Here is a 22844-nt window from a genome sequence, read left to right on the forward strand (position 1 = left end):
TAATGGTTGGAGCAATCTCAAGTGTAAATGCAGGTGCCAGAGATGATTCAGGATCATCGTTCATTCCACTGGCAAACATTGATCAGCATCAATATAGGTCTTGACTATGTGTATACACCATGGTTGTCATTTTTTTTGGGATTCTCATACCGTGGTTCTTTCAGTAAAGAACTCGTTAATGTACTTTTTTTTGGTTTTGTAATATCATTCACCTTAGATGTCCAATCATGTTATAACTGAATTCATGTGTCCAATTATGTACATTATATTTGAGGTGAACTAATTATCCTTAACCTACTAGTGGTTCAGCGAATATTATTGTAGCTCCGTATGAATTTAATTTTAATTTCAAGTTTCAGATGCTACCTCTTTAATAGTGTTGATTTCCACTTGGATGGATGCCATGGGAATAAATGAAAGTAACAAAAGAAGGTTATTTACATTTGGTTTGTTGGTTTTCACAACATTTAAGAAGTATAAGTCATTTCTGATGCAAACCCTAGCTATATCCATATCTATATGATGACAGGACAAAAATAGTTGATGTGTAATCTAATGTGAGATGAAGAATTTCATACCATGAAACCCTCCTAGGAACATTGATGCATAATAATGACAAACTCTAACCTAGTATGAAGTTAATTTTCTTAGGTACATGGTTTGCCCTAGAATGATGCAATGTACGCATATATCAATGAAACCCTGCATGCCCATGATGCCTTTGAAGATGCCATAATCTTAATAAATAAAGTTAATAAATAAAGAACACAAGTGAAGAAATGCTCATCTTTCAAAATTGTCTAAAAGATTAAAAATATGGAGTTCGTAAACTTTGTCAAAATCATAATGATAAATTTTGCTTCAAAAAGCTTAATCCCCCATTTTCTTGACATTTGTTTTTCTTGACATGTCGCTTGTTCATCACACCCACACTAATCTTCCAACTAGGACACCTTTCTTACAAGCACAAGAAATGCTCTAGAGTCTAGTGTCCCATGTTTCCAGCACCGGAACCAAAAACTAAGGCTTTGGAATTTGCAAGAATGACACCAACAATAAAAACTACAAATTTAAAGCGTAATGCCCCATAATATTGGCCATCTCGTTACCACAGGTCTAACTCAGCTAATGGCCATAGCTAATCATCTAATCAAGAACACTCACTATTGACTTTACACCAGAATCAACGGTGATGTGCGACCATAAAAAGCATGCCATAAACCATAACAGGGAATCACATCATCACCATCCATATTCATCAAAGTGTAACGAAGAAAGATGTAACAAAATACCATGCTTATTAACATATACACAACAACTACAAGAATCCTGATGGAACAGAGTAGGTTATCAAGCATTTAGAACAATGCTCCATTCAATATCCACACAATATGGCAAGAACCCTTCAATAGCATGCCAAAACTAAACAATGTTACCACTTGTAACAACCCAAAACTAGCAACAACCCTAAACTGTTCAGAGCTCAAGTACTTGTACACCACTACCTGCTCAATGGCAATTTAGGTAACCTTTACAGCATTCCATTACCCTGATGTACATGCATCTTTCACATCCAAACTAGTAAGTAAAGCAGAGTCTTTTACAAAGAAACGTTACAATGAGTTCGAAGCTCTCTTAAAACTTCAAAGTTTAAAATGAATATCACTTTACATTTGACCAAGTGAAATAATATATCTAAAACGAGGATTAATAACTCCCCAACCAAGTCAAATAATATATCTAAAAGGAGGATTACTCGTTGTACCATATAATTCATCTTTAGATCTCGTGTAATGCATAAAGAGGTGGAATACTATGTTATGGAGCCCATGTACTATTATCACAAGCATCACTTTCACTTATATGAAGGTGTCAAGGTTATTTCTATATTATATGTTAATTAGAGTCTAGCAGTGAGCAGCTTGATTAATTCATATATCCTGAAGCCTTATGAATAATTGTATAGCTATGCTTTTATAGAGATGTAAAATTGGTTGTGTGAATGGCCTAGAGATGGCCTGTGCTCATGGTTTTTTGGAGCCAAGGCTAGTTTACATATGACATCACTATGTTTTCACAATCATAACAGATTATATCAGTCCATATACTAAATGAACTAAATTATGGTGCATCCAGAAACCAGATTAGTGTGGTATTAGACATTTTATTCATTAGATTTCAAATCCAGAATGTTTCAGTGTAATGCCTTCTGGACCTATTTTCACAATCATAACAGATTAAATCAGTTCATTTACTAAATGAATTAAATTATGGTACAGCCAGAGACCAGATTAGTATGATATTACAGCTTTTGTTCATTAGATTTAAATCCAGTGTAATGCCTTTAGGACCCTCTTTGGTATATGGGTTGTTATCTATGTAATGTCCTTAATAATTGCAACTTTTACAATAATATTGTCTTTCCTCCTCCTCACTGATTGAAGAACAAGGATCCATTAAGTTTCCAATATCCTCCATAGACAAGATAACCGCTTAGCCGTATGGCTAGTTACACAGATCAAACTTTACAAAAAAAACTCGTTGAAAAACCATGGTGCTTTACAGGCCTTATCTTCCCAAGAATATACTAAAAGAATACAATTTTGTATAAATATAGTGAAAAATGCTACAAATTACAATGACATTTGAAAAACTCCATCACTAACTCTGCTTTCCAAAGCAATGGGTGTCTCACTTGGATGATACATAATATAGCCGAAAAGATATAACAATAACCAGATCGTTCTGCAGGAAAGTGATATAAGGTTAGACTAAACATCTGAAAAGAAACCTAATATATTCTTAGTGTGAACAGGACTTTATTAGTTATGACTTCCACCTGTTGCACCTTGTCACCATCCTATACGAACCAGCTGACTCCCTGATCAGAGAATATGTGAGATGGCTTTCCAAACAAACTTGGAAAGGCTGATTGTATTCACTTTCATGGACATCAAAAGACAACTATAGCTCATTACAATGCATCGTTGGATGCCTAAATTTAGGATCTGTGACAGTGTGGCTACCTAAGTGGAGCAACACCCAGAGCAATCTTTGGGTCAGGTCAACTAGATACTCAACAATTGGCAAATTAAGCTGATAGCTTTGTTCTATGCCATTGTTCCCTTCCTTGTCGGTTGAATGTATGCAAATGTGCATATCTATATAAAAATAAGTGGAGTCCTAAGCATGAAACCTCTAGCCTTGAGTTTTGGCAAACAAACAATATCCAAATCCTTCAATGTCTGGCACAGCAGGGGTTTGAGAGACCTTTCTCTTACCTAGGTTTCATTCTAATATCCATACTACGATCTTCCTCATTAATTACCCCAAATGAATTGGATACCAGTGCCAGAATCAATGGAAAAACTTCGTGTAGTGTCTTAGGTTTCTTTGGAGGTGCTTCACCTTCGTTGTTTTGTCTGTGTGTTGATTCAGGTTGGGCAGATATGGAGCATGCCTTTGAGTGTCACTGTGGCTTTAACAAGCTGCCCAATCGTCTTGGCTAGCATTTAAACTTTAAATCCAGAGGGGCCTACTAAAGAGCTTGAGGTTCAGGAACTATAGTCTGCAACTTAACCGTAAGGATGCAGTCTTTAATATGGTGCTTCAGGATTTGACAATATTCCTACAGATCCAGGTCTTGCAGCCTTGCACTGCATGATACTCACAACTTTTGTTAATTCATTAGAAACCTAAACATAAAACCCCCCCTGTTGGATTTCTCATGCTCGGGAAATGCCAGCCAAATGGATCCTGGGCTTCTAGAATCCAAGCCCAGATCATGTTCTTAGAGGGGTTACAACTGACAAACTATCCAACAAGGTTATGGCTGCCATTTTCATAAAGTATCCTTATATTCATCAGAAGTAATTTTAACTTGAGGATGAACAATGCAAACCAAAATATGGCCTTGCAGTAAGCTTGGGGACAAAGTTGCAGGCCTTCTTGGGTGCCCATCTTCTCCAAGGTCATCTCAAGGGCCGGGCAGCTGATTGGAAAGGCATACCTACTGACGCTTGAACTAAATGCACAGTAAGACCAGCAGATCTAAAGCATGCAAAACACAATAACAATGAAATCAGGAATAAATTCGACAGGACTACCAACAAACCCTCCTAGGTCATGATCCCCACCAGAGGTTGTTCATTACTTAGAAAATTTGAAAAAGCTTATAAAAAATGATGAAGACCATCCTGGATTTTGGCTTTAGCTTGTGGGTGGAAACTTCATTGATTAAATTGTTCATGTTCTTTGATTGGCTCTTTTATTAACAATGTTTTCCAAATTTGCAAGGTCTGAAGCTTTTCCTCATATTGTATCTGAGAATTTGACAAAGGTATTTATGGTCTGATTACATCTGGATTCCTTTTTTCGGTAGTCTCTTGTTTGCCTAGATCTTTTGCTTCCATGGTGATTCTTCCCTCTGGATTTCAATCGATGCTGTTGCAGAAGAGCTAACTAGCTCATTTCCTAGGTATTTTGATTTTTCCCACCAGACTCTTCTTCCTTACTTTGTGAAACCACTCAGGTATGTGGTAATGCAAAATTTTCCTTCTGTTTGTTGCAACCTTTTTGGACACTTAGCCATCTGATTGTCTGTTCTGTTTTTTTGTAATATCTTGCATCTAAAAGGCATATTTTTATAACCTACACGCTGCCTACAGCAAGCCCCATCACACTTAAGGATTACACTATCCAGCAATCCGCAGAGCCTCAAACCATCCTTGAGCTTACATTTGTCAGGAAGAATGCAATTATCCAAGTATTGCCAACTACCATGCCAAAAATGTAAGGGAAGTCTTACCCACACAGGGGTTGTGTATATGACATGGAAATTGGATCAAAGTCTGGAAATGGTGGTTTCATAAAACGACCAGGTGTACTTTTGACCCATGGTTCTTCCAAGATTAGCTTTCTGCCTTTTGGGTTCTGAAAATAATCTATGAAGAAAACCTTTGGCACATAAGTTTACCACAATGTCTATAGATCAGTTTGCAACAATTTAGACCACAAGTGTTGAATTATAGTATGAATTTAGTCTACCAAAGCCTAAAGGGGTGAATGCCACATGGATCAAAACGTAAAATAGGTCACATAGCTGAAGGAAATATCAGTATCACCCCTTAACCAATGGATCCAGCACATTGAAATGTCTGGGCTGCTAGTAAATACTAAAACTTTGACAAAAGACAATTAGTTGTAACCAACTCTTCTTTGTAGCATGTAGGTCAAGGAAACTTTCAAAAAGATAAGGTCTCCCGCCTGTAATTCCAATTTCAGACTGGAGACAAAAATGGTGAACATACAACTTATTCTCTGAAACCAGAATTAAATGGTTCTTTCTCAGAAAAACAAGAATTTTTGGATCCAAAGAAGGTTGCCCCTCACGAAGAACCTTAGGAACTAAAGACTGGATGGCATTTAATAATAATATTCAAAATTAAGGACCACTACCTTAAGTGGTCATGTTAGTCATGCAGCTTGGCATGCTTTAACAAGAAAATTTAATGTTTGGCCTTTCGAAGGTCAGATTTGTACCCTTTGATCTTTGAGGCCACTTCAGTAAGACTCTAGTGAGAATTTGGTTTCTACTGACTGAGCAAGCTACAAAAATATTGGTGTTTACCTGGCCTCAATCTTAGTGAAAGGTTACTATGTAGTTAGGCCACGTTATTCAAATATGCAGCTGTAACAGAAAATGCATATTGTTTATTTAAGCCTGCCCCTGAAGAACTTTTAGGCTTCTTTCCAAAACCAAAATGTAATAATGTTTCATTTGGTATATCATTTTTGTGCACTTGAAGTTTAATTTTTGGCAAATTTATAGTATGAATTATATGGAATGACAACAATGGTTGAAGCAGTTCAATTCCTTTTATCACTTGAAGATTAGGTTTAGCCTTTAGGAGACTTCCTATTAGGGTTTGCATGGATCCTCTAAAAAATACAAGGATATTGAAGCAAAAAGGGCAACTGCAAATGGGTAGAAATGGAAATGTAAACAGTAAGTCAGCAAGCATGGATCCTTGGGCCTGTTATCTGTAACTCCCAATGTTTAAGCAAGAAATATCATTATGGAGGCCTAAGAAGTGATGAAAAATGGTCAAACTGAAAAAAAAAAAAATAAAAAAAAAAAAAAAATATGGGGAAACTCACCTTGTGGTAACTGATAACGAGATGAACTGTGGTTTGAAGAGCATTTGGAAGGCTTCTGAGGCTGTTAAGATTTTTCTTTCCTAGAAGGATTAGTTTCTTAGATATGGCATGTCATTTCATGATCACCAGCTGTGGTGGTCCCCTCTTGTGAAGTTTGAGGGCAAGCTGTTGTTCGAACTCCACAATTTTCAATCATTTCCAGACACCAAAGGACTGACTTTGAGCATGTCAATAATTTTCACCAATTTTCATTGAAATTCATTTTTTATTGAAGCAACATGCCAAAATAACATCTACAATAATGATCCAGCCTGATATATAAGAGTTCCAATTCTGCCTTTATGTACAATACACTATACTGTTACCCAAAAAGGATGTATCAAGCTTATAGTAGCAAAAAGGCAAATAACCCTTTCCTGGAGTTTGTTAGAGTTCAGCCAACATTTACACTGAGATTTTATATGCTTTGAGTTCAACAAAAAGATTTGAATAGCTCAATACAATAACCATACAAAATTGAAATTAGATAATGTTGTACATATCCAAAAACATTTTCAACCCAACATGCACACAACATGTTCTTGGATTAGGAGATCCCTTTATAGGGTTATGCCCATATTATATGCCTGAATACTCATTAGCTCGAATATTTGTCATCTTGCCATTGATTGCTGGCACTTTGATTGTTCTCTTCACCCGCTATTTCCTGTATAGAGTGCAAGCGGCGATACAATCCGACTGGTTGTACAATAGGGGGAATCACCCTAGGGTGTGGAACCAAAATGTTATGGGTTGAAGTAGGCTGCCCAATGAATGAATTTGGTGCCATTGGTGGAAACAACCAGGGGGTTCGATGATCAAACGGGAGAGGTGGACATGGTGAATCAAATGGAAAATGAATCAATGAACCCCCCATATTTGGATCCACATTATTCTCATGAAATAAACGAACTTGGCAACTTGAAGTATTATGAGATGTGGATTCTTCAGCTGCAACAAAAAAGAAAAAAACATGTTGTTATGCAATTGCATTGAAGGCAATAAAGATAATGATATTTTGAATTTCACATTAAATGGTACATCAATTGATATTTCCATACCAGTATTTTGCAAAATAGAACCTTGTACCCTTCTAGATGTGTGGTCCAGATTGATTTCTTTTGTAGAAGAAATCTCCAATTGTTCATTCATGCTTCTTTTCCTTCCACCACACCGTCCAACCTTTAGAAACTGTGGTCCATATTTTCTTGATTTCAACGCAGGAACACTTTGCCCCCCTTTTTTGTTGGGCTCAAGAAACTATGTTGCCTCTTGGTAGTGACCTTGGATGGAGTTACAACATCAAATTTCTTATTATTGTACTCTTGGCTTACATTTTTTACCAATTGATTTAGTGCATATGCCTGCTCCAAAGATGTGGGTGTTATTTGTAATAAACCCCTCAATCTCTTATGAGTTGATGACATCACAAGTTTAATTTTCTCATCGATTGTTAGGGCGCTATCTTGCCTTACAATGGTTGAATCAGTGGAAGGAGAAGCTGGAAGGTTCATTTCAATTTCTGGGCTCATTAGAAACGATTCATTTAAATCAAGTAAATATCCAGGTCTTTCTGTAATAGACCTACAGACATTAGGCAATTCATTGCCCCTTGAAACCTTGCTAGTCACTACAATCTCAACTTTTAGAATATGCTTACAAATATTGCCATTTAGGGCCCATTTGCAATTACAAAAGTTTAGGTTCAGCCCTTTATAGATGACATGATACCATGTATCACGAATTGCCGTAGTTTGTCTACGAACCAAATACTCACTTTCCTTGTTTCCATCAGCCATACAATCTTCATCTGGGATATTCTTTGCTTTGCACTTACTTAAATTTATTTGTTGCTCAATTTTTGAAGCTCGGACAAAACCAACATTTTTTAAACGTTGCATGTGAATGTAATACAACTCAACCTTTTTTAATAATATGTGCAACAGCCAATCCACCCTTCTATGGGACGCATTATTCTTCTCACAGAGGTACCTTTGCTTTAGATATCGGTGATAAGATTCGATAGCATTATTAGTATCTTGGTTGGAATGTGGGAAGTCCCTATATGCTTTTGCCCACATATCTGGAAAAAAAACATATATTAGATGCGAAAAAACAATAGAAAATGGTCAATTACAAAATAAATTGATAAAATGCAATCTTAGGAAACTTACATAACTTGTTGTTGTTTAACCAGTTGGTTGCAAAATAATCCAAAAACACAGTTTCTTCTTTGAATTCATCAAAGAAACTTTGAATTTCATGTTGCACAGATGCATCATCTTCACACGAATGCATGATTAATCCTAGAGCACAGAAGATACGGACTTTATTTTCCTTTCCCCTGACTTTCGTTCCAACATTTTTCAACCACGCTCTACGGACATGCCATACACACAATAATAGTGTACAGTTTGTGCAAGTCCTGAAATAATATAACATTATAAGAGAATATCCTTGAACATTATTGCTTTTTATCTCTTCTAAAAAGAAAAAACTGGTTCACCTTAATGCCTCGATTTCCGCTCCTGCATCATCTGTGATGACAGCTCGGACATGCCAATCTGGGTTTTCCTTTTTCCCATTTGCAAATAATTGCGACATCCATTTACAAATATCAGGAGTACCATTCCGTGATGATATTACCCATGCCACTGGAATCCCATTGTGATGATCATCAAAAGCCATTATGGTGTACAATTGATACTGCATTACAATAAGAAAACAAGATTATAAGCATATAAGAGGACGACATTGAAATAAAGTAGAATAAATGAAGTTTTGGTAAATATGTTTACCCCATATTTGTTAGTGCTAAAAGTGGAGTCCATTGATAACATGTTGTTGTGTGAGTATCTCACCATCATTGAAAGCATCCACTTAGTTTGTATGCCTATAATGAAAGGAATGTTTTTAACAACATCTTGTTGTTGGTAGAAGAAAAAGCTCTCTGGGTACTCACTAACCCAACAATCCACACTCATTGGATTACTTTCATGCTTCACATACTCTAGCCTCTTGATATTATTGTACATGTTTGACACATCCTTTCTTGTCATGAAAGAATCTCGAGGTGCCCCTGTGAAAAACTCACCAGATCCATACCTTAAATCAAAGATAATTTTTTCCCAGATCATCGTAGCATTAAAACCATCACGAACCAAATCTTCAACAATAGTTCGTATATGCTCTGTTAAATGCGACACAAAATTGAATTTCTTGGGCATGTCATTTGCCTCATTTCCATGACAAACCACATTTTTGTCATCAATATGTCTGCATGCTGTATATATTAGAACGACATCATTTGGTCTAAGAGCAAGTCGTCGCATAATAAAGTGACACTGACAACCAACTTTGATGCTGTGACGTGGAAGACGTTTCTTAGTTGTGGATCCAGGTTCAGCCACATTGCTGGATTGTACATGATTTGGACCATAGGTACACCAATATCTGTGATCAAGAATTCACCAAAAATTAAATAAAATATTTATGCATGTTTGACATAGTGAACTTAAAATCAAAATTATATATATATATATATATATAGAGAGAGAGAGAGAGAGAGAGAGAGAGACTCACACAACATATTCTAGATATGTTGAAGAATTTGTCCTCTTGATATCCTTCACATCTTTAATTCGTCGAGCTTTAGCAACAAATTGAGTAGGTGCGTTTTCCCTCATTTGCTCTCCCCTTATAAAATCCTCAAGTCGACAATATGGAATAATCGCGACTTGGTCTCCTGCTACTTCTGTCCATGTCAAATCTTCCGCTGAAAACTCTATCATCTCTTCTGGGTCCTCAACCTCCAACTCATTGATCAAGTCCCACTTCTTCATTCTTCAAATCCCTATACAAATGAGGGAACACGAATATTGACTAAACATATGAGCAACAGTTCATACTATGAATATTGAACACCACTTGAAATGCAATTTTTTGTAGTGTGTACAATTTACACTCAAGACCCCACCAGATATAAACACATTTACAACATAATTCCCTATCTCCCCTTCAATATTTCCTACCCATGCACAACACAGTATTATAGACTTTCAAATGCTTCATCTTGGTATAATCAATACATTGCTGAAAGAAACATAATAACATGCAAAATCTGTTGCAAAGAAAAAACTGTTATACAACTTTAATCAGTTTGTTCCACTTTGTTATGCTTAGATGAAGTCCAAAACAATTACATAACAAAGTGTCCATATGATATGCATGTTATTTTTTTAGAAGCTTATGATTGAATATCCTAGGGGAGATTACTCTTTAACTGGCATTGCATTCAAGGGCTGCATACAGGGGCTTAATACCAAAGGTATTGGACTTGCAACTAGTTTCAAATATCAATCCAACTTGACCAGGAGTTTGAACATGAGTTCCCTTCCTGTTAAACTCTAGTGCCTTGTTGTGGATAAAAACAAAAAGGGTTTATGGGTTTGATGCTATAACCGGCCCTAATAGGCTTCAGGGACCTTTTTAGAGACAGTAACTCTTTCAATGGCATTCCATTCAAGGGCAGCATACCAAAGGACTGAGACTTTTATCTAGTTTCTCACCTCGATCAAAGTTTACCATGAGTTTGAACTTAATATCCCTCCTGTTAAACTCTAGTGCCTTTGTTGTGGATAAAAGAAAAAGGGTTTAGAGGTTTGATGTTGTGATTAGCCCTCATATATTATAGGTATTAGAAGATTGACTTAGTATTGCAGCAGAAATATTATTTACAGCTTATTATAAGCTCAAAGTGAAAAGTCTATCATCTTCTTAATCTGCAGTGAAAATGCTAATTTATTTGAAGTTTGATACTGGCTTCCTTTTAAGGCAATTTTTAGCCTTTCATAATCTGATTAGCAAAGCTGGTGCAAAAGCTTTGTAGTTGGTTCTGTGAGTTCTAAAGGTGATAAAGGAAGGATGCTTATTGTCTAGCCTCTTACTAAATTGCAGTCTTACCATTGATTGTGAGAGTTAATTTTCGTAGAGGTAAATTTTCAGGATTAGGAGAGACCCAAAGTCCGGAGTTGGTGGATTGGAAAGAAAGCAGGGCTCAAGGCTATTGATCATCAATCTACAGAGCTTGTATGACGTGTGATGCAGAATGGACATACAAGGGTGCAGTCAAAACTGTAGAGGGAGTGATGAACATTGATCCAAATGAGTATGAAACAGTTTATATTGGGACTGGATGAGGGCAAGAGCTAACCACGTTGATCAGATGCAATCCTTCAACACTGACATCATTGGCTGAGACCCGACCCTGAGCCCACAAAGTAGTGTCTTCAACTTTCACAATTTTGTTTAAAGCAAACAATTCTCGTCGTTTTAGATGAATGATAATGCCTTGATTCAGGTAGATATTGTTATTGCATAGGTTCTTAATATTCCATCCTCCAAATATTTTGGGCTTTGCAAGTAGGTCCTAATGAGCCCAGTGAGATCCTCTTTATTCCACACAACTTTTCCGGAGATAATACTAAAAACAATCCACTGTCACCAAAGTTTTAGGTGAAATGGTAAATAAGCACTGTCACCCAATTTTCAGCATTAAAATAATAGAAAGTGTCTGTCACCAATTTTTCAGTATACCAGCAAAAGAAATTTAAAATTCCGGGTTGCTGCTGTGCCTTCATCCGATGCTGCCATTACAGGCTAGAAGTCCATAGATCTGAGGATGTTGATGTTTTTTAATCGCAGAATATTTAATCTTCTTTAAGACACCCTTTGGAATGGATGCCAATTTCAGCCATTTAACTTGATGAAAAGCCCTAAGTATTTAAATGATTGTCTTAGTTCTTGTGAGGAATGGGAAAAAGGGTCTTGAGAGCCAACTACATTTTCATCAATGCCATACATATATATGGCTGATTTTCCAGATTTTATGACTATAAGAATTGCAGAAGTAAAACTATCAAGTGTCTCCTTTAAAACATCTGTGAATGTAGTTTATTCATATTCCAAATATCATCGAAGCAATGAATGAGCTCCAATGCAAAGCGATGTTATAGATAATAATCACGGGCAAGGAATGTACCAGGAGCCCGGGAACCAGCCTGCGAGGGGAAGCAATCGGCGGTTGAACAGAGCTTTGCGTTTCGTCCAGGCGGGTTGCAGAGGCAGAGTATTTTCGAACGGGAGTCCGGATGGCGAAAATACCATTTTGGCGCGAGGTCCCTGTTTGAAAAGGCAAGACGGTGCGACCTCGCGGTTGGTGGGTCCCGCGTTCGTTGCCGGAAACGCAAAGGTGGCCGCCGGAGTTACAATGCATGGAGATGGATGCGCCCCCATGACCCGCTCGACATCCATAGATGGGCCAGCCTCCATACGGGCATTTAATGCCCTATGGTAGGCTGGTTAGCTCTTGCCATGTTTTAGCATCAATGAGTCCACGTCAGCACAATACGCAAAGAGCTTATCCTCTCAATGAATTTTCACAGAGTCCACATCAGCACAATACGGAAAGAGCTCATCCTCTCAATGAATTTTCAAAGAGTCCACATCAGCACACAACGCAAAGAGCTTATCCTCTCAATGAATTTTCACACACACGGAACAGAACATTGGATAATGCAAAGATTTGAAGAGGAATAATTGCACCCATTGAGTTTTCTTCTAGAAGCACAACACAACACAAGCAACATGGAAGCTTCTTTCCCAATACCACGTTGGCAATTTGTTTCACAACAATTCGATGGGCAAACCCCTCAAAATTGTTGTACGCGGAGGCCAGATGTATGGTCACACTGATTTTTCTATTCGGAGTGTGAAGACAGCGAGCTAACTGAACGCCTTTTCTCTTCTCTGCATCTTACCCGCCTTCGTTTTCCTATAAAAGTAAAACCTTCCTTGCTGAAAGACTAAACGTATTTCTCTCCTCTCCTCTTATCGCTTTTCCTTTGTTAATCCCCTCTGTTTACTGATAGTTGTTACGATCGATCGTCCATCCTTCTCTTATCCATAATTTCCGCAAGCGATTACTCAGTATATCAGTGTCAGCCCCTTTGCATTTTAGAAGAAGAAAAATAAGATATCAGTAATGCCATTTTCCCTTCTATTTTCCTCTAATGTTTTCTCCTCCACTGAATCGCCCTGCGCTGGTCATACGGGCCGCCAAACACTACCCGTGGGATCGAGCACCATTAGCAGAAATGTTAGATTTCGGCGGTGTTTACAGGTGAGAGGAATGCAGGCTTCTGCGTGTGCAGAGGCAGTAATCTCAGAACCTGGTCACATAGAGTCAAAAAAATTGTACGAATTACTGGAGATAAGCCCCACAGCTACTGCAAAAGATATAAAGAGAGCTTACAGGAAGCTGACACGGGAGTATCATCCGAATCAGGGGACTTCACCTGACGGAAAAAAAGAGCGCCCCCAGATGTTTTTGAGGATACACAATGCGTATGTGACTCTCTCTGATCCACGTGACCGTGCTCAATATGACCGACAATTTTTGGGCCAAAAGAGGGTCTTGGCTAGCCAAACGTGGATTAAAGCTACCGGTCGACGAGCTCCCGCTTATGGATATTGTGGTCACGTGGGACGAAACTGGGAAATAGATCAATGCTGGTGATCTTCCCCTGTAATTTGAGGGAAAAGGTAAAACCTGCATTTTGCCATGTAGATATAGAAATATAGAAATATTTTCAAAATTATGTTGCTGTCAAGAGGTATATCTAAATCGTGTATCGAAATTTGATATTTATTTCTTTAATATAAAAATAAGATATTTTTAAATAATAATAAAAAAATTAAAATTAAAAATATTATTTTTTTCCTAATTTCATGGTCACTAGGTTCCTTACGTTTCTATATTACAATGGACACTAGGTTCCTTACGTTTCCACATTACAATGGAGTAGGAATAAAAATTAATAAAAATATTTTACACATTGAATTATAAATAAAATATTTTGATATTTAGGCCGATAGGCCTTCCTATGCATCAACAATTGTCAACACTTTTACCCTGCTCCGTTCGATCAGGTGAGACACTTTCAACCGTTGATTTGAAGTGTGACTGCTTTTTCCAAATATATTTACTGCTTTTTCCCATTCTTTTATTTCAGTTGAAGATATTTGTCTGTGAGCGTTTCTTTCATTTTGGATTAGGCAAAGAGTCTTGGCCAATGAAGCAGAAGGGAAGAGACTCAAACCGCATATCAAGAGCATTTTCAAGATCTCGTATCTCTATTGAAGGCTGCTAGCATCTCCTTTGTTAGCTTTTGGTTTTATTTCTTGAAATCTGGGCTCACTTGGGCAATACATCTGCGAGCATTTTGGACCAGGGCCCATGCAAAAGAAGGGACAAAACTCAAACCGAAGATCGAGAACATTTTCTCGCTCTCGTATCGCCATTGAAGGCTGCTAGCATCTCCTTTATTGGCGGTTGGTTTTACTTTTCATCCAGTCTTTTCTGGGTATACCATTTTCACGAACCATGGCCGTCAATGGTAAGTGCATTGCACATTTTGTTTTGGGTATTCGATTATTGATCGAAAATTTCAAGAGTTTATTGATTTTGTAGTTAAAATTTTATTGCAATTTGTTTTTTCCTCTATTTGAATCCGATTGGTGGCATGCATTTGTCATATCTTTTGATTTTTTGGCCTGGCTGGCTATTTATTATGGGTTGATTTGGGGATTATTGAGGTGGGTTATTGTTATTAAGCCTGAATGTATGTGTTCAGGCGAGAGGGCTCTTCAATTGAACTACTGGAAGGAGCATTCCGTCGTTCTGAGCTTGGAAGCCATGATGCTTGACAGTCAGGCTTCAAAGCTAGATGAAGAAGAAAGGCCAGAGGTAATGCTTGCTGTTATGAATCTATATCGCAATGGTGTTCTGGAATCTGCATCTCTTTTATAATATGACGAATTTAATGAAATTATCTTTTACAAGAATTTGTTGTAGTGAATGATTGTTACAGTCCATCTATTAGATTTTAATATTGTCGTCGAAAAGTGTTTGTTTTTTTTCCCTTGAACCATATTAGCAAGGGAACATGTCTACAGATGGTTGCTACAGGCCATCATCTAATAGATTTGAATATTGTTGTTGAAGAGTGTTTGTTTCTTTTGTCTTGACCCATATGAACAGAAAACATGTCTTCAGAAGGTTTTGAACCCAGGTCTAAGCATTGCTATTGTTTTGATCTAACCAGCTGACCACAACCTGCTTGACATAGTGTGTTTTATATTTAGTGATAAATTCCTTGATTTAATCTTTCTTCAAGATCTTTATCACTGGAAACAAATAGGTCACTATCAGGGTATTTTTATATTTTCCCATTTTCTTTCTATTGTTTCGTATGTGTTATATGTACACATATATATCTCCCACGCATGGGCTGGATGCAACGAGTGTTTAGATTAGAAGCACAAAAGTGAGTGATGGTCTTTGGTTCGTTTGAAATTTTGTAGCAGAATATATATAATAAATGTGGACTGGTGATTTGTATAAAGTCACTGTTCAGATTCGAAATACGAAAGTAAGGTTATATGGTCTCTATATATTGTGGGTGAGAGACAGAAATAGTGATTTGTATAAATTCGTTTCCATGGCCATAGGTTTGCACTATTCAAGGTAATTTTGAAGGGTAGTAGCATTTTTGGTGTCGTTCAACATTTAGATAAAAATATTAGTCAGCATATTTGATATAGCAGTTAACTGGGAGTACTCCACCGATTCTCATGAAGAGAGTCATAAGATGCACCAATATTATATCACCCAATGTCAAGGGTAAATTATGTCTGCTTGTAGGAGTTTAATTAGGTGACGTTTAGGGATCTGGTTTTGTGACTGTAGGGGCGGATGAATCAGGGACTGTGATCTCAATCAGCAAAGGAGCTTAGTTTGCAATGGTTCCTTTTCTACATTGACAAAATATGAACTTTGAAGGAAAGTTCAAACAATCTATGCCAAGGCTTGGGTTGCAACATATTGGAATCTTAATCTGATGATTTTGATGATTAGGTTAATACCTTCAGCTCTAAATTTGCCGCACTGTCAGTTCGTTACCAGCAAAACGATGCTGATTAGGTCAAAGGATTCTGATCTGAGTTGCGGCATTGTGGATCTTAATGTGAAAGCGAAGTTGGCTATGCAACATAATTCTGACTTAAAGTTTTGACATGAAAGAATCTTAATTTCAAAGGTTAAATATAGCGGGTTTTGACTTTGAGGACTCGTAACATTCGTTTGTTTATAACGGACGTTTCATCTAATTCTAAACACTTGCTTGGTTTTATAATTGTTAATTTAAACTGTCTGAAATGAAGTTTTGTGATTTATAACTGTTCCTCGGTTTTATGTAAATGCTAGCAAATGTCTCGGCAACTTCACTTGCGTTGACAGTCTACGAGAGCATTTGTTTTTGATTTTACAAGTTCTTGTTATGCCTGTTCCTTTTTGTCTGTTACAATTCTGGTATAGAAATAACAAGATAGCATGAAACTGAAAGCAAAATATCTATATGTTCAAATGTAAAACATAAATGTTTATCTGTGCTGCAGATACTTTCTCTTTTATCATCACGTAAGGGTAAGTCGGTAATTGAGCTAGGAGCTGGCATTGGACGCTACACAGCTGAATTAGCGAAGGAGGCTGAACATGTTTTAGCTATGGACTTCATTGAGAGTGCAATAAAAAAGGTATGCGTAATCCTTGCTTATAGTTTCTATCTTTCTCTTGGTTTGCATGTCAGATCTAAAGCTAGAATTTAGAAACGCGTATGGCTTCTGTTAATCTTTGAATCTAAATTATGAAACTCAAAAGGCTTTACATAAATCAACTAACTATTCTTTACTTTGTTCAGAATGAAGAAATAAATAGCCACTTCAAGAATGTCAAATTTATGTGTGCTGATGTTACGTCCGCAGACCTCAAAAATTGAACCAGAGTCTGCTGATATAGTATTTTCAAATTGGCTGCTAATGTATCTATCAGATGAAGAGGTATGCCACTAAAACTCCTTCCCTCGCTTTTGGCAAGCACTCATTAGTATTAAATTATATACCCCATACACCAATTAAAACTACCTGCGGCCAACTCTTTAGCTGTATCTCTGCAGACTTAATCCCCAAACCCCCAAAGCCGTGATCTGGTGCATCTTGAAGTAATAGCTCTTTCTGATGCAGTGCCGACGTAACAATCCCTCGATGTAACAATCCCTCGAGTATTCTAAAACACAGAAATGTCGGTTTGAAGCTCTGTAAAGAGCTTTTCGAAATTTGACTTCCATTCTCTGATTTGCCTCGAGAGGCTGGGCTTGCAGAGGAGACAATCGAGGCAATGTTGTGGCGTTATCCTTCCATCAGAGGCATCAACTACGACCTCCCTCATGTCGTGGCCACTGCTTCCCATCTCCCAGGTTACTAACAACACCTTTGCTTCATCAATGGTATATATGTATAACAATCTTATACATATAAATGTATGTAAATAGGTGTGGAGCACATGGGCGGAGACATGTTTGAAACCGTGCCCTCTGCAGACACCATATTCATGAAGGTAAGTCGTGAACTTGCTGAGTTGTCATGTAATTCAATTAGAATGAGCTGAGAGCATGTTTTGACTATACAATTTGTTTGTGCGATGTCATCAGTGGATCATGCATGACTAGGGCGACGAGGACTATATCAGGATACTGAAGAGCTGTAGGAAGGCGATCCCCGAGATGGGGAAGCTCATTATTGTTGATGTAGTGGCGCCAGACTCTAATCACAGAGGCGGTGATAATAATAATGGTGGCCAGAAAGAGAAGCCGGTTCTGGGTCCTAATTTAGTTCTAGTATTTGATCTGGTAATGGTGGCACACTGCTCTGGTGGGAAGGAAAGAATAGAGAAAGAATGGAAGAAGATTTTATTAGAAGGTGGATTTGGTCATTATAAAATAATCACCATTCCTGATTTCCATTCTGTGATTAAAGCGTTTCCTTCTTGATTATATGCTCTTTATGGGCTCATTTTTAGTATTTACAGTGTTAAAATTCAATCAAATTATTGTATTTACAAAATAAACGAAGATTTATGAAGGCCTTATGGAGACATGAAGCATCCGTAGCTAGTGATTTTCTTTAGTCTTACCTTGCACTCCTGAGAAGACAATGCATTAATGGGTCACGGGACGCTCCTCATCTCCTTCGGAGACATGGAGGATCTGTATCCATTGGTCTTACCTCTCTCTAAGTAGATAATGTATTAACGGGTCAGGGGGTTTTGTTTTTTTGGTTCTGTTATGGCTCATGAATGGATGTGTTTATGGATTGAAATTTAACGAAAATATGGGTTTACTGTAGCATATGAATGGGATGCATCCAAGCATTGAAATTTTAGAAGTGGGTTTATTGTGCATATGAAATGGCATGTGTTCATGCTTTTGAAATTTTACTCAGAGAAAAGAAAAGATGGATTTGGTATTGCATATGAATGAGATGTATTCTTCGCATATGCTTGGCCATCTATAGAGGTTTCCTGATTTTGGGTAATTAACTTACTCTAAAATGAAATGAGACATTCAATGAGTTCCTTGTAATATAGATATAAACAAAACATCTAAAGAAAAAAAATTGCATAATGATCCAGTCCAAGAAAACAAGGTTTTCCACAAACCAGTTAACTCTTCTAGAAAAATTCAACAATTCCTATTTAATAATCCTATCGGCCTCTCTTTGTACCTTTTGGGACAATTGCTAGTTTTATAAAGTATGGATTTTTATATGAATTTTGGCAAAAAAAAAAAAATTACATATTTTATAAAGCAATTGAAAAATAAAATAAAATATTTTATTAAGACTAGGTTTTAATAAAATTTAAAATGAGAATACTTATATATATATCTATATATATATATATATATATGTGTGTGTGTGTGTGTGTGTGTGTGTGTGAAACTTTATAATATAAATATTATGATTAAGAACCAACATAGAACCATCTTAACTAAGGATTGAAATGATGAGAGTAAGCAAAGTGATTAACAATAATAGAGGAAAGATAATCCCTGATTTTTTTTAAAGTTTTTCATTATTGTATTCTAATTGACATGAAGGAGAGTGAGAGGGAGGAAAGAACACAAACATAGAGAGATAGTGGTTGAGAGAGAGGAAGGAAGAAGAGAGAGAGGGGGGAGGGGGTTGGGAAAGAGGGGGAGAGAGAGGAAGGAAGAGGGAGGAGGGGAGAGATAGAAGGAGAGAGAGAGGGATGGAGGAAAGAACAAAGACATAGAGAGATAGAGGTGGAGAGAAAGAGGGAGTGACAAGGGAGAGATGGAGAGAGAGTGAGGGAGAGGAGAACGGGGGGGAGGGAGATAGAGAGAAAGAGAGAGAGTCTATATCTTTGGTGGGGTTGGATAGAGAGGGGGAATAAGAAAGAAACACATATACCAATATAGATATTATATAGTATTATATAACCAGTCTAGAATCTAGATCCATCTTAACCCCAAATCTATCAAGTGTTAAAAGGGATCAAATCTCTCAAGGTGCAAACCTTTCCTCAAGTTTTGCACTCAAAAAAGAGGTTTTCACCTTGAGACATTTGATCCCTCTTGATGCTTGATAGATCCGAGGTTAAGATGAATCTAAGCTAGTTTTTTATTAAAGGGAAAGTGGGATATTTATTCATTCAAAGTTATTAACATTTAATGTGGTTGATTTATCAAGCACTAAGAGGGATCAAATATCTCAAGGTGCAAACCTTTCCTCAAGTTTTGCACTCAAAAAAGAGATTTGCACCTTGAGAGATTTGATCCCTCTCAATGCTTGATAGATCTGAGGTTAAGATGAATCTAATCTAGTTTTTTATTAAAGGGAAAGTGAGATATTTATTCATTCAATGTTATTAACATTTAATGTGGTTGATTTTAATGGGTGACTAACTCGTACTATATTTTTATATATAGATGGTAGATTCTAGAATATTTTTTTTTTTTGGCATATATTAATGAAGTGAACTATTTATTTAATATTTATAGATTATTTTGAAACTAAATGACGCTCATGTCTTCCTTACACTATTTTTCACAAAACGTACATAATCCAACATATTTTGAATATAATTTTATAAAAAAATTAATATTTATATAATTCAATGATAAAATTATTTTACAAAATAATCAATAATCAAAATTATATAAAATAATCATAATCAAAATGAGTTGGGTAGGGCCGATATACATCTTTAATACAAAATGTTATTCCCACTTTGTTTTAACTTTTTATTAGATTAAACCATAGTTAAGAATAACCCTATTTGCCAATGAATTAAAAACTTGCTTAGACTATTAATAAATATTATTATTTTTCTAGCATTTTATTATGAATAATGGACTTGTTGCTACAAAATTATCATGTACAAGCCATCATTTTTAGATATTTAGTAGGGATTAATCAAATTTGAAATTGAGTGAGCATTGCAAGACTCTTAAACTATGGCCAGATGTGAAATATACTATTGTGGATGAATACTTGAGTAAATCTATATTATTTATGTGATTTTTATTGTTAAAACATTGAGAAATTAAAGAAAGAGGTAGAAAGAAACATTAAGAAATTAAAAAATTGATAAATTAAAGAAATAAGGTAGAAAGAGGTAGTTACTATGATGACCTGACTCCCATTGTCATGTTATGGAAATGGGATCCAAAATTTTGACTTTTTTTCTACTTTCTCAAATTGAGAAATAAATGGCATCATTGCAATCATCTCGTTGATACCTTTCCAATTATATAAATTTGGTTCCAATCCAGATCTCGAATCAAAATACACGATCAGTTAAATTCTTGGCCTACTAAATAGTGCCACGTTATCAGGCTTGCCACGTGGCCCCCACAAGATGTCCATGTGGCTATCAGATTACATACCAAGTGGCAGTTATCAACCTGCTCATAATAGGTCATGTATAACCCCAACTCTATGGTCCCCATGACCAACTATGACATTATATATATATATATATATATATATATATATATAGATGGGTGTGGGCCCTCTATGGCCATGTCACCCCACTGCATAAAACCCTAATGGGTACCCATACTACTCCCTGCCAAAAATACCGAGGATATTCCCTCTTGGCTACGTGGTGATTCACATATCATTGTGGGACTTAGTCTCATTGTCAACTTCACAACTCCTTATTTCTACTCTCAAGCTCCTCAACATGTCCATCCAATCAGGAGAGTCTATCCCTCCTTGCTATACAACTGATATTTCTTCTTCATTTGTCCTTCCTTCTTTGTATCCATGCTATGATTTAATAGAGCTATACTGCACCATTCTATTATTCATTCCTTGGTACGTTGGTTCTATACTATACCACCCTTTGTTATTCATGTGGTCTTTTACCGTCATCTCTTTGGTCTTTTATGTGGTGCCATACACACGCATATCTGTTAGATTTTAACAAAATTCAGATGCATAATAAAAACTATTACCTTGGCTTGCTAATGGAAATATTTTGATGTAAATCTAGATACAACAGTACACCTCAGTTAGCACTTCAATATCAACTCAATCATATCTAATCATTAATATCATGCTACATGCAAATATCACAATAAAATATGCCAAGAAACACATATAATCAATACACAACAAACATGTTTCTAACTTTCTAATGCTCAACACAAGGCTTTAACGCCTCATTGGATCTTCAAAGGTCTAGTGTCGAACCTTCACTTATTAGTTTTGCGATAGAGCCCTTCCAATCCAAGAATTGAAGTTGAAAGCTTTGATAGCATGTTGTAACACAACCCCTACTAACCCTGGTTGAAAGTGAGGTAGAATTAGATAGTTACTATGATGACTTGACTCCCTTTGTCATGTTATGGAAATGGGGTCCAATTTTCAACCTTTTTTCGACTTTCTAAAAATAAGAAACAAATGACATCATTATGTTCATCTCGTTGAGACCTTTCTAATGATATAAAATTTTGTTCCAATTTAGCTCCCATATCAAAATATATGGATGATTAAAGTCTTGGACTATTAAATAGTGCCACATCATTAGTCCTGGCATGTGGCCCCCATGTGATGTTGACATGGCTATCAAATTATATGCCACATCATGTGAAGTGACATCCACCAACTCTCTCATATCAGGTCATGTATAACCCGAGCTCTATGGTCCTAATGACTAACTATGACATATATATCTATATATATCTATATATATATATATAGATATATATACATCAAATGTGTGTGTTTGTATATATGTGTATATATATATATATATATATATATATATATATACAAACACACACATTTGATGTATGTAGAGGTGGACCTTCTATGGCCATGTCACCCCACTGCATAGCACTTGCATAAAACATCAGCGGGTTCCCATACTACTCCTCGCCGAAACTACTAAGGATATTCCCTTTGAGCTACGTGGAAATTCACATTTCGCTATGGGAATTTGTCTCCCACCACCGTGTAAGGGGGATCCTTTGCACCACACAGTGCTTGTACCCATTGATATAGGTCCACATCCCGTGTCACCCTACCGCATAAATCGCGGAAATTCCACCATGTGATCTATCCACAATCTTTGGGGAACAGGGTTCGAGGTGACATCACTAGTTCGCACCATCGGGGGCGACATCATCCTACATCATGCCTTCCACATAGACTAGGTCCCC

At 36.7% G+C, this 22844-nt stretch overlaps 2 protein-coding genes across 2 annotated transcripts; one reads left to right on the forward strand and one right to left on the reverse strand.

Moving 5' to 3' along the window:
- Positions 1–7412: 7412 nt before the first annotated feature.
- On the reverse strand, positions 7413–10040 carry LOC149172939 (uncharacterized). Its single transcript, XM_089426513.1, has 5 exons — positions 9781–10040; positions 9060–9651; positions 8705–8904; positions 8373–8623; positions 7413–8281 (listed from the first exon to the last, which is right to left on the reverse strand). Exons 1-5 carry the CDS (start codon positions 10038–10040, stop codon positions 7413–7415), a joined length of 2172 nt encoding a protein of 723 aa, XP_089282639.1.
- A 2887-nt stretch (positions 10041–12927) lies between these two features.
- Positions 12928–13858, forward strand: LOC149172940 (chaperone protein dnaJ 11, chloroplastic-like). Its single transcript, XM_089427844.1, has one exon. The coding sequence runs from the start codon at positions 13241–13243 to the stop codon at positions 13772–13774; it is 534 nt and encodes a 177-aa protein (XP_089283970.1). The 5' UTR covers positions 12928–13240; the 3' UTR covers positions 13775–13858.
- Positions 13859–22844: the final 8986 nt, after the last annotated feature.

The sequence above is a fragment of the Pinus tabuliformis genome, chromosome 4_2 (genome assembly GCF_031772625.1).
Source record: "Pinus tabuliformis cultivar Carrire ecotype Pingquan chromosome 4_2, CPIR1, whole genome shotgun sequence".
Taxonomy (NCBI): Eukaryota; Viridiplantae; Streptophyta; class Pinopsida; order Pinales; family Pinaceae; genus Pinus; species Pinus tabuliformis.

What these genes read in the sequence shown, in the direction of transcription:
- LOC149172940 (XM_089427844.1), top strand. Translation starts at nt 13,241, where the DNA reads ATGCCATTTTCCCTTCTATTTTCCTCTAATGTTTTCTCCTCCACTGAA.
- LOC149172939 (XM_089426513.1), bottom strand. Translation starts at nt 10,040, where the DNA reads ATGAAGAAGTGGGACTTGATCAATGAGTTGGAGGTTGAGGACCCAGAA. An exon ending in ACATATCTAGAATATGTTGT is followed by an intron (nt 9,652 to 9,780) that starts GTGAGTCTCTCT and finishes TCTTGATCACAG; the next exon opens with ATATTGGTGTACCTATGGTC. An exon ending in AGTGGATGCTTTCAATGATG is followed by an intron (nt 8,905 to 9,059) that starts GTGAGATACTCA and finishes ATTGTAATGCAG; the next exon opens with TATCAATTGTACACCATAAT.